Source organism: Leucoraja erinacea, chromosome 1, assembly GCF_028641065.1.
Source record: "Leucoraja erinacea ecotype New England chromosome 1, Leri_hhj_1, whole genome shotgun sequence".
Lineage (NCBI taxonomy): Eukaryota > Metazoa > Chordata > Chondrichthyes > Rajiformes > Rajidae > Leucoraja > Leucoraja erinaceus.
This window is the reverse complement of record NC_073377.1, coordinates 140,728,223-140,745,481: the sequence shown is the minus strand read 5'-3', so window position 1 is coordinate 140,745,481 and position 17,259 is coordinate 140,728,223. Positions and strand designations below refer to the sequence as shown.

The following is a 17,259-nucleotide window of genomic DNA, read 5'->3' as shown; positions in this document are numbered from 1 at the left end:
GCATCTCAAGACAGCACGCCAATGATTCGTTTCGCTGTCAGCTCACAATATTCAGCATCACAATTTTATTGGCACTTGATCTGTGGAAGTATTCAGAACCACCAGGAATCATCCACAAACTCCATGGTATACCCACCATAGAGGCTTGAGCAACCAGTGAGTCAGTAAACATTTACGGCAACAAAAAAAAACATTAAGCATCCTTCAACAGCTCTAGAACTCTAAGGAGAGATATGGGCCAAATGCAGATAAATGGGACCAGCCCAGAATGGTTGGCATGGACAAGCTGGGCCGAAGGGCCTGTCTCCATACTGGACAACTCTGTCTCAAAAGAATTGTTGCAACTATTCAACCCATCAAATGCATGCTGGAGCTCGATCTGAACCTCCCAATCTCCCAGTTCTTCCATGCAATTATTTTACCTCATGTGCATGTCCATGTCCTCTTGAAAATTATTCAGTTTTCATTGGCCTATGTTGAATTCCTCAACATAATCCCACTCCACAGTAATAAACATTTTCTGCCATTCACTTGAAATCATTGTTCCTGGTCCTTAGACCCTCTATTATTGAGAACAGTTTTGCCCCGTTTGGCCCATCTTAACCAGCCCCGCTCTTCTTTAGCCTTATGAAATCTCCTGTCATTCTTGTTACCAAAGTGAACAACCAAAGCAAAGTGACTTGGGAATGTTGGTTTAGGATTCCCCAAAAATTAATCTACAAGTCGAATCGGGGTAATAAAGAAAGCAAACGCAATGCCAGCATTTATTTCAAGAGGGCTTGTATACAAAATCAGGGATGTAATGCTGAGGCTGTATAAGGTGCTGGCGAGGCCACATTTGGAATATTGTGAGCAATTTTGGGCACCATATCTGAGGAAGGATGTGCTGGCTCTGGAGAGGGTCCAAAGCAGGTTCACAAGAATGATCCCAGGAATGAGTGGGTTTGATGAGAGTTTGTTGGCACTGGGTCTGAACTCACTGGAGTCTAGAAGAATGAGGGGGGACCTCATTGAAACATACAGAATAGTGAAAGGTTTGGAGAGAGAGGATGTGGAGAGGATGTTTCCACTTGTGGGAGATTCTAGGACTGAGTCATAGCCTCAGAATAAAAGGACGTTCCTTTAGGAAGGAGATGAGAAGGAATTTCTATAGTCAGAGGGTGGTGAATCTGTGGAATTCTTTGCCACTGAAGGCTGCGGGAGCCAAGTCAATGGATATTTTTAAACCAGCGATAGATAGATTCTTGATTAGTACGGGTGTCAGAAGCTATGAGGATAAGGCAGGAGAATGGAGTTAAGGGCCTGTCCCACTTTCACGACCTCTGCCGAGTTTGCCCTTGACTCATACTTGCAGCATGGTCGTCACGAATTCATAGGAGGTCGTTGCAGGCAGTGATGCTAGTCGTAGGTACTCGTGGCATCAAGTAGGTCGGGGCGTTTTTCTAGTATGATGAAAAATGTCCACGAGTAAAAATGGTCGTGAATTAGGTCGTGAAAGTGGGACAGGCCCTTTAGGAGGGAGAGATAAATCGGCCATGATTGAATGGTGGAGTAGACTTGATGGGCGGAATGGCCTAATTCTGCTCCTATTACTTATGACCTTATGAGCATCTCCAATGTTATCAGTGAACCCACCGCATGTTAAGCAATTGTACGGTCGCTCTCCTGTGTGGCGGATTCTATGCTTGACAAGCTTCCTCTGCATGTTAAACGATTTTCCACACTGATCGCAGGTGAATAATTTATCAGCACTGTGCGTCTTCTTGTGTTCCTTTAAATTGCTGAAGTTACTGAAACCTAAACAAAAAAACAAGTCAGAACAATGATATAGCCATCCAATTAGCATATATGGCGTAGTTTCATAGTAATATCGCAACAGTGCTGCTGCTTGCATTTCAAGGCAACCCATAGGGCAGCCGGGGCGGATCGGCGGCGGCTGGGACACGGCAAGCATTGCCGGATCGCCGCGGACCGTCGCCGATGGACGACAGCCCGCCCGCCACGGACCAAAAATAGCTTTTTTATTAAAAACTAAAAATATAAATTTATTCATTTACAATACTATTGACAATACGAAATCATTTAAAACAAACCCATCATCATAGAACGAATAGAACAAATATTCTTAAATAACTATCCGACAATCCTTATTTTTGTTTTACCAAAAATAATTTAAATCAATTATTTACAAAAATGATATGTACAATACAAAACAATACTCTCCACCAGAATAAAAGTAAAACAAATATTCTTAAATACTGAATATTAAATAACAATTTCACCATCCTTATGATACATTCAACCCCTTTGCGGTGTCGTGGTCTCGGAAATCCCCCAGGGTGCCCGTGGACCGTGCGTAGTCCCTCTCTAAAGCCACCTGGGCACGGACGTAAGCCTGGATAAGGAGTAGACAGCAGGCAGCCGGCTCGGGCAGAGCCCTCTTCCACCTGGTGCTGTGATTCACGGATGGCCAACTTGGTCAGATCCAGGAGTAAGAATAGCTTGTCGGCGGCAGACAATAGACAATAGGTGCAGGAGTAGGCCATTCGGCCCTTCGAGTCAACACCGGCATTCACTATGATCATGGCTGATAATACAATCAGTACCCCTTACGGCCTTCTCCCCATATCCCTTGACTCCGCTATCTTTAAGAGCTCTATCTAACTCTCTCTTGAAAGCATCCAGAGAATTGGCCTTCACTGCCTCTGAGGCAGAGAATTCCACAGACTCACAACACTCTGGGTGAAAAGGTTTTCCTCATCTCCGTTCTAAATGGCCAACCCCATATTCTTAAACTGTGGTCCCTGGTTCTTCCCCCAACATCGGGAACATGTTTCCTGCCTCTAGCGTGTCCAATCCCTCTCCCCCTCTCTCTCTCCCCCTTCTCTCTCCTCCTCTCACTCCCCCCTCGGGGGTTGGGGTCCGATGGCGGTGCATCGCGGTCAGTGACTAGAGAAGGGGAGAGAGAGAAGGGGGGGAGAGATAGAGGTGGGAGAGAGGGAGAAGAGGGGAGTGAAAGAGAGAAGGGGAGAGAGAGAAGGGAGAGAGGGGGAAGAGAGAAGGGGTGAGAAAGAGAGAAAGGGAGACAGAGGGGGGAGAGAAGGGAGAGAGAAGGGGGAGAGAGAGAGAAAGGGGAGAGAGAGAAGGGAGAGAGAGAAGAGGGGAGAGAGAAGGGGGAGATGGGAACGTGGGGGTCCGTTTCCCACACAAGCCATAGGTGACTGGGCAATCTGACCCCAAGCACCAAGTTGTAAGCGGTGAAGGTGCGCATCCTTCGGGACAGCCCCAATCTCCCACGGCCACCCTCCGTGGGCTGCGGGTCGGGTGGAGCGGAGGTGTGGGACAATGTTCATCCCTCCACAGTGATGTGATGGACGCGGGGGTCTGGACCAATCGCTGACAAGTCCCGCCCCCGGCAACGTCATGTCCGTTATTTGACTTTTCTGTTGAGCGGCATTCGATTCGTTGGCTTGTAGGCGACGCCGCCTTTCGGGTAGGTGGCGTTTCGTCAGAGCGGCCATTCGATGAGTTTGTTTTTAGGCGACGCAGCCTTTCAGTTCGTTGATTTTTAGGTTAGTTTGCATTTACGTGTCCCACCCTTTCGGTTAGTTGCCGTTTCGTCTTCGTTTCCATTCGGTAATATGGCGTCCACTTCTTTGCTTCGGCTTCTCGTTCGTCGGCGCCACGTCCGGGTACTGTGCTGACAGTGTTGTGTGTACCTGAATCCATGGTCTATGTTACAAATGTCAGATTGGCCTTCCCGAATGTGAACTCGCAGAAAGCGGAACTCAGAACCTGCGCTGACCAGCTAGCAAGACTGATCGCAGACACCTGTCACCTCTCCATACTCCAATCTGAGAGCCCCATGTACTTTAAGGAGACCACTCTCATCCCATTGCCAAAACAAAATAAGGAAGAGGGCTGTAATGTCCACCGCCGATGGCTCTGCACTGCACCAACATGAAGTGTTTCAGGAGACGTCTCATGGTGCACTGCAACTCCAACCTCTCAGGTAGCCTTGATCCACTGCACTTCTCTTCTTGATGCAACAGGTCCTCAGCAGGCACCATTTCCCTGACCTACGCTCATCTCTGGAACGTCCAGATAACACCATAACTCCAACCAAACTCATCTCCGAATTCCTAGACCGAGAACGTAGCATGCCCTACTGCAACTGGTTCCTCTACTTCCTACCAATAGACTGCAATCAAAAAGGATAGGTGAAAGATCATACATAATTCTCTATGCATTCTTTATAAATCCCAATGGAAAACCCATGGAATTAAAACGGTGGGAGACCTTTACCAAAAAGGCATTTTTCTCTCATTTCAGGAACTACAGCAGAAATACGAGTTACACGCTAATAATTTTTTTAGATATCTGCAACTCAGAGACTATGTAAAACTACACACGCAAGCCTATAGATTTAGGGGTCCAGAAACCCTTGATGAATGTTTGAATAGACATCCCAATACAAATAAATTAATATCTTATATTTATAATATCCTCTTAGATACTGAGGTTCCGTCTTCAGAATCATGCAGACGAGCATGGGAGGACGAGTTGGCCCAACCCATAATAAAAGACACATGAGATGAAAGCTTACAATATATAAATCACTGTTCGTTAAATGCTAGACACTCCTTGGTACATTTCAAAATACTAATTAGACTGCATTATTCAAAGGCAAAAGTAAATAGGATTTTTCCAAATATTTCCCCTCTGTGATAGGTGTCAATTTCAAGAAGCCAACATGCATACCTTTGTAACTTGTATAAAAATCCAAGATTTTGGGGAGGACATTTTTTAAATTATTTCTGAAGTTATCAATATCCAACTGAACCCAGAGCCAAAATTAATAATATTAGGATTAGCAGAACATAACACAAACTTTACGATGAGTCAGAGACAATTTCTTGATTACAGTCTAATAACTGCAAAAAAATTAATACTAAAATTTTGAAAAAAACCAGCAGCCCCCACAATTAAAATGTGGATTACGGAAATGACTGAGACCTTACATTTGGAAAAAATAAGATTTGTCTTAATTGACAGGCCAGAGTTTTTTGTTAGAATATGGTCTCCATTTATTGAATTTTTGAAAAAGTGAATTGGTTTAACACAAAATCAGGGTTGAAACCTTAGTTTGGGATTGGATGAATAGTTATACACAACATTTCCTGGATCTATCTCCATAATCTTGTTAGCGGCAGTTTCCTTTTGCGTCTCCTTTTTTTCTCTATTACTTCCTCTCATCTTTTTCTCCCTTTATTTTTATTATTTAAAAAAAGGAAAAAAATGAGGCTATGTAAGAAATCTTTAATTAAATTGGCGCTTCTAATAAAAATATTAGAATCTAAATACATGCTTCTAATAAAAATATTACAAAAAAATAATAATAATTCTCTATGCCATTGCCTAACAAAGTAGAGTATAACATCTTCCTATGCTCACAACAGTGTGGCCAAATTCTGCTCTAACTTCATTTACAAGTTTGCAGATGACACCATTATAGTTGCCAGATATCAGACAAAGAAGGGAAAAGAGTGCAGGAAAGTGATCAAGAGCTTAGTGGCATGTCTTAGCTGTTAGACAACAACCTTTCCCCTCGACATCAGCAAAACCAACAAACTGGTCATCAACTTCAGGAGGCAGGTGGGATGCATGCCCTATTCTGTATCATTGGTGCTGAGTGGAGCTGGGGTGAAAGCTTCAAGTTCCAAGGTGTAAATATCACCAACAATTTTATGCTGGTCCATCCACATTGATGCTATGGCCAAGAAAGCACGGTAATGCCTCCATTTCCTCAGAAGACTTATGAACTTCGGCGTAACTCCAATTACTTACCAATTTCCACTGATGCAGCCTGGAAACATTCTATTGAATGCATCGCAACTTGGTATAGCCACTGCTCTAACCAGGAACTCAGGGAGTTGTACTGAGTCCATCACATAAAAGAGTCTCCTCTCCCAACGCCCTCCTGCACCCCCCACCACCTTTGATGCGTCTACACACCAAATTGGTAAGCAACTAACATAAGCAAGGACCACTCACACCTGGTCTTTATCGCTTCTTCCCTTTTTTCTTCTTCCCTCAGGCAGATTCTTTGAAACATGTAGCACCAGATTCAAGAACGGCTTCTCCCCCACTGTTGCCAAACTCTTGAACGGACCTCTCATGTGGTAATAATGAAATCCCGATCTTTCAATCTACCTCGTTGTGGCTCTTACACATTTTAATCTGCACTTTCTCTGTAGTTATAATACTACACTCAGTTTATTTGTTCTTTTGCACTACCTGTTGGAGTCAAGCATGGTATATGTCCGAATAGTACGCAAGGCCATGGTTTTTTACAGTCTCTTGATATACATGACAATAATAACTCAGTACCAATACCAATTGTATGGAAGGCAGCTGACTGGTAAGTCGAAAAGGGAAAACTATGTCTAATTTTGTATAAAAGGACCAGAATCAATACAAATTAAATTATTCAAACACCAACCTCGACCACAAATGTCACATAAGTGGGGCTTCTGGCCTGTGTGAATAACAATATGGCGTTGCACATCACCTGAGGCAGCAAACCTGTAAAAGGACAAGGGTTTAGCAATAAAGAGTAATTCTGCTTATTTAAAAATTGAAGTTCAACTTTTAATTTTCTACACTCTCTTATGCAGGAGGTTAACTTCCTAAAAAACATGCAAAAGTTCAACTCCCTGCTTCTTGCAAATATATAGCATGGCCAACTGTTCAAAAAAAGACAAAAGGTGCTGGAGTAACTCAGCAGGTCATGCAGAATATGGATAGGTGACATTTTGGATGGGGTCCCTTCTGCAGACTACCTTTCAACCCACCATCTATCCTTGCCAATATCATTCTCGGACATTTCCGCCATCATCAACGTGATCCCACCACCAATCACATCTTCCCACCCACACTCCTTTCTGCCTTCTGCAAAGACCGTTCCATCCGCAACTCCTCAGTTCACTCATCCCTTCCCACCCAAACCAGCTCCTCTCAATCTGTACTTTACCCTGCAACCGCAGGAGATGCAACAACTGTCGCCTATACCATCTCCCTCACATTCATCCAGGGACCCCATCAATCCTTCCAGGTGAGACAGAGGTGCACATGTACGTCCTCTAAACTCATCAGCTGTATTTGGTGTCTCTGAAGTACCCTCCTTTACATCGGCAAGACCACCCATAAGCTCAGTGACCATTTCGCCGAGGACTTGAGCTCGGTCTGCCAAGGCGTGCTGGGTCTCCTTGTTGTTAACCATTTTAATTCCTCTACCCATACTGATCGTTCTGTCCTGGGTCTTCTCCGTTGCTAGAGTGGCAGATTGCCATATGCAAATTGGAGGAACCGCACCTCGTATTCCACGTGGGTAGCTTAAAACCTAACGGTATGAACATTGAATTTTCCAATTTAAGGTAACTAACCTACAAACAATCCCTTTATTTATTTATTATTTTTTCCAATCTCTTCTCTGTGCCCCAACTGGACTTGCAACCTTCCCCTGCCCTTATACATATATCCTTCCTCTGGCTTCATCATTCACACCTCTTCTACTCTTATCTCATACCATTTGTCTTTTCATCTCTGGCCTTTGTTCAACCATCTGCCTATCATAACCCCCTCACCTGTATCCAACTCTCAATCGGCAGGCTTTGTCCTGCCTTCCCACCCCCCCCCCCCCTTCAGCTTTCTTTCCTCCACCACACTGAGTCCGAAGAAGGGCCCCAACCCAAAAACTCACCACCCATGTTCTCCAGAGATGCTGACTGACCGCAGAGTTACTCCAGCACTTTTTGTTTTTGTAAACTGGCATCTGCAGTTGCTTGCAGCATAATGATTATGTTTTCCTTTGAATAGTTACCCCATTATTGAAACATAGAAACATAGAAAATAGGTGCAGGAGGAGGCCATTCGGCCCTTCGAGCCAGCACCACCATTCATTATGATCATGGCTGATCATCCCAAATCAATAACCCGTGCCTGCCTTCTCCCCATATCCCTTGATTCCACTATTCCCTAGAGCTCTATCTAACTCTTAAATACATCCAGTGATTTGGCCTCCACTGCCCTCTGTGGCAGGGAATTCCGCAAATTCACAACTCTCTGGGTGAAAAAGTTTTTTCTCACATCAGTCTTAAATGGTCTCCCCTTTATTCTAAGACTGTGGCCCCTGGTTCTGGACTCCCCCAACATTGGGAACATTTTTCCTGCATCTAGCTTGTCCAGTCCTTTTATAAATTTATATGTTTCTATAAGATCTCATTTCTACTTACAGGATAGAAATATAGCACAATACTTTAAAACTCATTCTTCAAACAAAAGATATTCCGGTCACGTTCCCTTTGCCTCGGACTCTCTTTTTATATTGCGATAATGATCTTTCTAAATATTGGGATCCTACACACACCAAATAAGGCAGTACATCGTTGCATGTTAGTTTATTTTGGTTTAGTTTAGTTTAGAGATACAGCGCGGAAACAGGTACTTCGGCCCACCGAGTCCGTGCCAACCAGCGATCTCCGCACATTAACACTATCCTACACCCCCTTGGGACAATTTTACATTTACAGCGAGCCAATTAACCTACAATTAACCTACAAACCTATACATCATTGGGGTGTGGGAGGAAACCAGAGCCACCGGAGAAAACCCACGTAGGTCACAAGGAGAACGTACAGGCAAGCACCCGTAAACCCGTAATCATAAACAGTTGCTATGAAATAAATAATTAGCAACAGTCCAGTATAAAAATTGGTTGTTACCATCACCTTTTACCACAGATTTCACAAATGTATGGCTTTTCACCAGAATGCCGTCGTAAATGAGTTTGCAGATTTCCTGCCTGGTTAAAACAAAAATTAAATTTTAAGCCTATGTATCTTTAACAAACAGTCCAAAGAAGTTTATAATTTTAAACAGATGACATCTCAACTTTGTCTGTTCACCGTCATGCTTTACTACATCACTTAAAATAGAACACCCTGTCTGAGAGTGGATGATATCTGACATTCGCTATCAATGGAGGTGGTAGACTCGAGTGTAATCACTATGTTTAAGGGCCATTTCAATAGGCAAAGCATAAACCTTAAAGACTGCACGAAATTGCAGCGAATTATGGACGCAGCCCAGACCAAACACAAACCAACCTCCCTCCAATTGACTCAATTTATACCTCACGCTGCCTCGGCACGGCCAGCAGCATAATCAAGGACCAGCCTCACCCTGGACACTCCCTCTTCTCCCCTCTCCCATCAAGCAAAAGGTATAGAAGTGTGAAAACGCACACCTCCAGATTCAGGGACAGTTTCTTCCCAGCTGTTATCAGGCAACTGAATCATCCTATCACAACCAGAGAGCAGTGCTGAACTGCTTGCTATCTCTTTGGTGACCCTCGAGCAATATCCTTGAACGGACTTTGCTGGCTTTACCTTGTAATTATTCGTTATTCCCTTATCATGTATCTATACATTGTAAATAGATCGATTGTAATCATTTATTGTCTTTCTGCTGGGAGTGGTACACAAAAGATTTTCAGTGTACCTCAGTACACGTGACTATAAACTGAACTGAACTGAAAGGATACTGACCTCACCTAGTAAAATGGGATTAGTATAGATTAGTATAGTAGTTGGCATTGTTGTGGGCCAAACTGTAGATCATTCACTATATTACTGATCTGATCCATGCCCAGCTTTACTATATTGCTGACCCGATCCATGATCCATGCCGGGTTTTCAATAGACAATAGACAATAGGTGCAGGAGTAGGCCATATGGCCCTTTGAGCCAGCACCACTATTCAATGTGATCATGGCTGATCATCCACAATCAGTACCCCGTTCCTGCCTTCTGCCCATATCCCTTGACTCCGCAATCTTTAAGAGCTCTATCTAACTCTTTCTTGAAAGCAACCAAATAACCAGCCTTCACCGCCCTCTGAGGCAGAGAATTCCACAGACTCACAACTCTTTGTTTGAAAAAGTATTTCCTCATCTCCGTTCTAAATGGCTTTCCCATTATTCTTAAACTGTGGTCCCTGGTTCTGGATTCCCCCAACATTGGGAACATGTTTCCTGCCTCTAGCGTGTCCAAACCCTTAATAATCTTATATGTTTCAATAAGATACCCTCTCATCCTTCTAAATTCCAGAGTATGTAAGCCCAGTCGCTCTATTCTATCAACATATGACAGTCTCACCATGCCGGGAATTAATTAACCTATGCTGCACTCCCTCAATAGCAAGAATGTCCTTCCTCAAATTTGGAGACCAAAACTTTCACAAACTAATAAAAAGGCAATAATGTTTTAAGGTGCTTGTGATGCTCTCCCAGGGCAATTGACCTGATCTAGCCCACATCAAATGCAATTTACTGCAATAACCTCGCTGCCCAGCAAAGGTATTTTGCAGCAGCATACAAAAGTACCAGAAATACAGTTCCCTTATAGCAGAGATCAGCCACCAATTAAACTACGTAACAGCTTTTATTCCGCACCGAATACATTTACATATGCATTTTTGATTAGTTAAATCTGATAAGTGCAGTCTGCTGTGACCTTCAGGGTGTCTTGTTTTAACTTCCCTGACATGACTCCATACCATTCCAGATGGTTATAACTGGCAATTACAAGTCTGACCACGCTTACCCCATTCTCTACTCTGTCGACTGTGGTGCAGCGGTAGAGTTGCTGACTTACAGCACCAGAAACCCAGGCTCAATCCTGATTATGGGTGCTGTCTGTACAGAGTATGTACGTTCGCCCCATGACCTACGTGGGTTTTCTCCTGGTGTTCTGGTTTCCTCCCACACTCCAAAGACATACAGGTTTGCAGGCTAATTGGCTTTGGTCAAAATTGTAAATTGTCCCTAATGTGTGTCGGATAGTGTTGGTGTACAAGGATCGCTGGTTCAGCAGTTGGGCCGAAGGTCCTGATTTCACACTGTATCTTTAATCTGAATTAAATAAAATTTCCACCTAACAGCAAACTCTGCCGAATTCCATAGCTTGACACAAATCCACAGACAGCCCCATTTTAAGCCTCTTACAACTGGCAAAGTCTTTAAAAGGGTTATGTGTTTGAAGGAAATGCAGATGCTGGTTTAAACCGAAGATAGACACAAAATGCTGGACAGGCAGCATCTCTGGAGAGAAGGAATGGGTGACGTTTCGGGTGGAGACCCTTCTTCAGATGACGTCGGGGGGAGGGAAATACTTAGATAAGGAAGTGTAAGGTGTGAAAACAGGGCAAAGGGAATGAAGATCAAGGAAAATGTAGACTAGATCATTGTTAGCCGGGAGAAGGTAACAACAAAGCAGACAGAGATAAAAATGTATTTAGAGACAGTCAGACTGATCGGGGAACTGGGAAGTGGGAGGGATGGACAGAGAAGGAAAGCAAGTGTTACTTGAAGTTAGCGAAGTCAATGTTCATACTGCCGGGGTGTAAGTTGCCCAATCAAACCACTGGGGTATGAACATTGACTAGGGATTTGATTAGGGAGCTTAAGGTAAAGGAACCCCTCGGAGGTATTGACCATCTATATTACTAAATCTCTGTTCTTGACCGCTTTTGACCTTCTGTGCTGCGATTTCCGAGAGAACGCCGCCACCTACGGCCATCATTTTTGGCCACCTCGCTCAGAGCCCCCCTCCGCCGCATGTGTGCTGAGGATTTTTCCCGTCGATGAAAAATGACAGATATATTAATGTTTTTACAAAATTCCCCACACACTCTGCTGCCCCTGCTGGAGGGAGGGGGAGGGACTATAAAACCAGAAGTGGCGTGCCTCAATCAGTCTCTGCAAGTGGTGTGCCTCAATCAGTCTCTGCAAGTGGTGTGCCTCAATCAGAGCTCTGAATAACATTGAACAAATGTCTCCACAGCTGTGAGTACCCATAATGTGGTTTGAAAATGAAAATATGGTTAGTTTGAGGAAAAAAGCACTGCCTGCAAATGGTTGTTTGGGTTGAAGTAAAAAGGCACCTCTCTCTCTCTCTCCCCTCCTCTCTCTCCCTATCCCTCTCTCTTTCTCTCTCTCTCATTCTCTCTCTCTCTCTCTCTCTCTCTCTCTCCCTCTCTCTCTCTCCCTCTCTCTCCCTCTCTCTCCCTCTCTCTCCCTCTCTCTCCCCCTCTCCCCCCTCCCTCTATCTCCCCACCCTCCCCCTCTCCCTCTCTTCCCTCTCCCTCCCTCTCCCTCTCCCCCCTCCCTCCCCCTCCCACCCCCACTCTCTGCCCCTCCCTCTCCCCCCCTCCTCCTCTCCCCCCCCCCCTCCATCCCTCCCTCCCCCCACCTCTCCTCCCCCTCCTCTCTCCCCACCGTCCTCCCCTCCCCTCCCAAACCCCCCTCCCCTCCACACACCCCCTACCCCCTCCCCCCCTCCCTCCCACCCCCCTCCCTCCCCTGCTCCTCCCCTCACCCCCCCTCCTCTCACATCACATCCCTCTCAGCACACCCTCTCCCCTCCCCCACCCCTCCCCCCCCTCTCCCTCTCTTTCTCTCTCACCTCTCCCCTCCATCCCCTCCCCCACCCCTCCCTCCCTCCCCTAAACCCCCTCCCCTCCACACCCCCTACCTTCTTCCCTCCACCCTCCCCACTCCCCTCCCCCCCTCCCCATATCTCCCCCCCCTCACACCCCCTCTCTCAGCACCCCCCTCTCTCTCCCCCTCGCTCTCACCCCCTCTCTCTCTCTCCTCTTCACCTTTCCCCCCTCACCCACCCTCCCTCTTCTCCTCCTCACCAGCCCCCATCCCTCTTGCCCCTCTCTGTGTCTCTGTCTCTCTCTCTGTCTCTGCCCCTTCTCTCTCTGCCCTCACTCTCTACCCCCTCTCTAGATGTGACTGCAAGTTGGGGGCTATGCGTCAGTGGATAGGGTGGTTATGGGGTAAAAGGAGCAAATTAATAATATTAATATAATATCAAGGGGGGTAATTAGCGTGAGTGCGGGGGGTGGGGGGGGGGGGATAGTTAGTGTGTGTGACGCTGCATGCCGCCTCCCCCCCCCACAACCGCACGTTGGGGGAACAGACCCAACGGGTCTGCACTTGGTCTAGTAATATGATAAAATTCAACCTGAAATTTGAAAGGGAGAAGATGAAATCAAATATGTCGATATTACTGTTAAGCAAAGGGTACTACAGAGTCATGAAGGAGGAGTTGGCTAAAGTTGATTGGAAAGGGTTCCCAGCTGGATTGACGGTGGAACAGCAATGGCAGAAATTTCTGGGAACAATTCGGAAAATGCAGGATCTTTTCATTCCAAAGAGGAAGAAAGATTCGAGGAGGAAAATGAGGCAACTGTGGGAAGTCAAAGACAGCATAAAACTAAAAGAGAAGACATATAACATTGCAAAGAATGGGAAGATGGAGGATTGGGAAGCTATTGAGAAGAGGGTGGTGAATCTGGGAAATTATTTGCCACAGACGGTTGCGGAGGCCAGGTCAATGGATATTTTTAAGGTAGAGATAGAGGGATTCTTGATTAGGAAGGGTGTCCGGGGTTGTGGGGAGGAGGCAAGAGAATGGGGTTGAGAGGGAAAGATAGATCAGCCATGATTAGAATGGGGGAGTAGACTTGATGTTTAATAGATGAATAGTCGCAACAATTCTCTTCATAATTAATGCCCTGAAGGCAGAAACCATCGGCAATGAACATGAATGTGAATGTGAAAACATCCAGCCATCATTAACAGGATTCAGATTCATTGTTGGTTGAAACAAATGTGGTTTAATAGGTTCATAAGTTATAGGAGCAGAATAAGGCCATTCGGCCCATCACATCTACACCATTCTATCATTACTGGTCTATCTTTACCTCTTAACCCCATTTTCCTGCCTTCTCCCCATAACCCGACACCCTTACTAATCAGGAATCTATCAATCTCCGCCTTAAAAATATCCATTGACTTGGCCTCCACAGCCATCTGTGGCAAAGAACACTAAAGATTCACGAATCTCTAACTAAAGAAGTTCCTGCTCATCTGCTTTCTAAAGGTACATCCTTTTATTGAGGCAGTGGGCTCTGGTACTAAACTCTCCCATTGGAAACATTCTCTCCAAATCCACTCTATCTTGGCCTTCACTATTTGGTAAGGTTCAATGAGGCTCCCCTCATCCTTCTAAACTCCAGTGAGTACAGGCCCAGTGACCTCAAATGTTCATCATACGATAACCTAATCAGTCCTGGGATCATTCTCATAAACCTCCTCTGGACCCTCTCCAATGCCAGCACATCATTCTTTAGATCTAGGGCTCAAAATTGCTCACAATACTCCAAATTCGGTTTGACCAGTGATTTTTACAATACTCCAGTAGTTTCGTGATTACCTATGAGACTAATATTTTAAATTAAATTCCATATTCAAGGTGGGCTGAAGGGCCTGCTTCCATGCTGTAAAGACTGAAGCAATCAAGAGAAACACTAGGTCTATACTGGCCTATTTAAGTCACTCCATCCACTTGAGCTGCGATCATCACATGCAGATGATGTCACCTTAAAGAAAGTTGAAAAATTGGAAGATGGAGCATGATCAGGTATTACAGCTCTCCAACCAAGGATGTGGGGTGCACCTCAAAATAGTGATTATTGACAGCTAAACCTGTTCGGACAACAGACTCGGGTGGTGAAGTAAATTAGTCTTTGAAATATAGGTTGAAATATAACACAAAGTGCTGGTGTAACTCAGCAGGTCAGGCAGACTTGTTCTTGTAGATACTTAAAACAGCTATGGCTCAACATCTTGACTTAGACAATAGGTGCAGGAGTAGGCCATTCAGCCCTTAGAGCCAGCACAACCATTCATTGGTCTTGGCTGATCATCCACAACCAGTACCCCGTTGCTGTCTTCTCCCCATATCCCTTGACTCTGCTATCTTTAAGAGCTCTAACTCTCTCTCGAAAGTATCCAGTGAATTGGCCTCCACTGCCTTCTGAGGCAGAGAATCCCACAGACTCACAACTCTCTGGGTGAAAAAGTTTTTCCTCATCTCTGTTCTAAATGACCTACCCCTTATTCTTAAATTGTGGTCTCTTGTTCTGGACTCCCCCAATATCGGCAACATGTTTCCTGCTTCTAGCGTGTCCAATCTCTTAATAATCTTATACGTTTCAATAAGATTCCCTCTCATCCTAAATTCCAGTGTATACAAGCCCAGTCGCTCCATTCTATCAACATATGACAGGCCCGCCATCCAGGGAATTAACCTCATGGTTAGGTTAACTTAGGTTAGTCAAGAAGGAGTACATTTAATATCATCACAGGGAAATAAGTAGTTCCACTCACAAAATTAATTCCAGTGTTTAAGCTCCATTCCAGCCTCGCACTCTTTTTTCTTATCTACACCATTCCCTTTTTTCTCCCATGCTTGCCCAGCCTCCCCTTGCATGCTTCTGTTATATTTGTCTCAATCATTCCTCTGGCAGAGAGTTCCACATTCCCATAGCTCTTTGTAAAAAGGACTTTCAACTGACCATATCCCTCCCCAAGTTACCTACTGCAAATGAATTATGTTGTTAGAATTCCGATGCACTAAGTGTGGTAATGAGCAAGGCATCTGCGTACTTATCGAATACAAATAAATTATGTTGTGGCCCTTTGCTCTAAGCAATAAAATGCCTCATATTCACATCTTGTGTGATTTTTAAAGATAATTTTCTACCAAGACCTGCCAGAAATAATTAAGCATGTTTTATAAGACAGAAACATTGTTTTCTTGATACAAGGTTTTCGCCGATACCTTGTTCATTATAGCCCGAGACTTCAACAAGACCAACCTCAAGAGTGTGCTACCAAAATGTTATCGACATATTGTAGTTTAGAGAAGATAGATGTAACAAACTGGAGTAACTCAGCAGAACAGGCAGCATTTCAGGATAGAAGGAATGGGTGACGTTTCGGGTCGAGACCCTTCTTCAGACTAGAGAAACATTGTAGTTTAGTTTAGAGATACAGTGCTGAATCAGGCCCTTCAGCCCACCGAGTCTGCACCGACCAACGATCACCACATACTTACACTATCCTACACACACTAGGGACAATTTACATTTATACCTGGCCAATTGACCTACAAACCTGTCCATCTTTGGAGTGTGGTAGGCAACCAAAAATCTGAGGAAACCCACACGGTCACGGGGAGAAGGTGCAGACACCAGCCGTAGTCGGGATCAAACCCGGATCAAACCCGGGTCTCTGGCAATGTAAGAGCTGCAATGCAGCAACTCCACCATTGCACCACCGTGCTGCCTGTTCTGTCCACCTGAGATCTCAACACCCTTGGACAATGTTACACTACCAAAGGCACCTATGCCCCCTGCCAAGTTTTGGAAAATCTGACAATTACCCTTGGACAATGCTTCATTAACCATTCTGCCCATTTGCTCAACTGATCAAGATCCCGCTGTAACCTTTGATAACCAACTTTGCGATCTACAATACCATCCACTTTAGTGTAATCTGCGAACTTACTGTTAATGCCTTGCACGTTCTCATTCAAACCATTGATATAAACCACAAACAGCAATGGGCCAAGCACAAATCCATGAGGCACACCACTAGTCACATGCCTTTAATCTGAAAAAAAATCTCCCACCATCACCCTCTGCTTCTTTCCATGAAGCCACTTATCCCACACAAAGGGTGGTAGGTATATGGAATGAGCTGCTGGAGGAGGTAGTTGAGGCAGAAACTATAACAACATTTAAAAGACATTTGGACTGGAGCATGGATAGGAAAGGTTTAGAGAGATATGGGCCAAACACAGGACGCCATGGTCGGCATGGGTAAGCTGGGCCGAAGGGCCTGTTTCAGTGCTGCATGACTATAAATCTGAATTTACAACATTCAAATATCACAAGGTAAGGTACCAAACATTTGGAATCAATAAACATATTTTTTTTTAAAGCAGAACATGCATTTATTACTTTTTAGCTGCATTTTTATTTTACCTGTGAAAAGTGCTTCCCACAGATGTTGCATTCAAATGGCTTTTCTCCTGTTAAATATAATGAGAAACATTACATCAGTAAGGCAGGCAAAATAACTGACAAAGGGCATTAGTCACATTTCCTTATATACCAGTGTGGACTCAGGGAAAGCTTAGCCTTTTTAAATGGATCTCATCTTCAGGAATTAGAGTCATTGGGTCATACAGCCTGGAACAGGCCCTTTGGCCCAATTAGTGACAAAAAGTCTGTTCAGTACTTCATTCGATCGCGTGTCAGACGACCATTGGCTTCTGTCGT

General features: G+C 44.7%; 1 protein-coding gene across 6 annotated transcripts in view; it reads right to left on the bottom strand.

Annotated features, from left to right (window-relative positions):
- zbtb49 (zinc finger and BTB domain containing 49) overlaps positions 1 to 17,259 on the bottom strand; it is a 40,996-nt gene that overhangs the window by 2,186 nt on the left and 21,551 nt on the right. For 5 of the 6 annotated variants that reach the window (XM_055644718.1, XM_055644745.1, XM_055644701.1 and 2 more), the window contains 4 exons: positions 16,963 to 17,009; positions 8,790 to 8,863; positions 6,503 to 6,585; positions 1,636 to 1,797 (listed from right to left, as the gene is read on the bottom strand). In XM_055644718.1, the coding sequence (XP_055500693.1) occupies positions 1,636 to 1,797; positions 6,503 to 6,585; positions 8,790 to 8,863; positions 16,963 to 17,009 (366 nt within the window). The remainder of the gene's footprint in view (positions 1 to 1,635; positions 1,798 to 6,502; positions 6,586 to 8,789; positions 8,864 to 16,962; positions 17,010 to 17,259) is intronic. The other variant, XM_055644727.1, reaches the window with a different exon arrangement.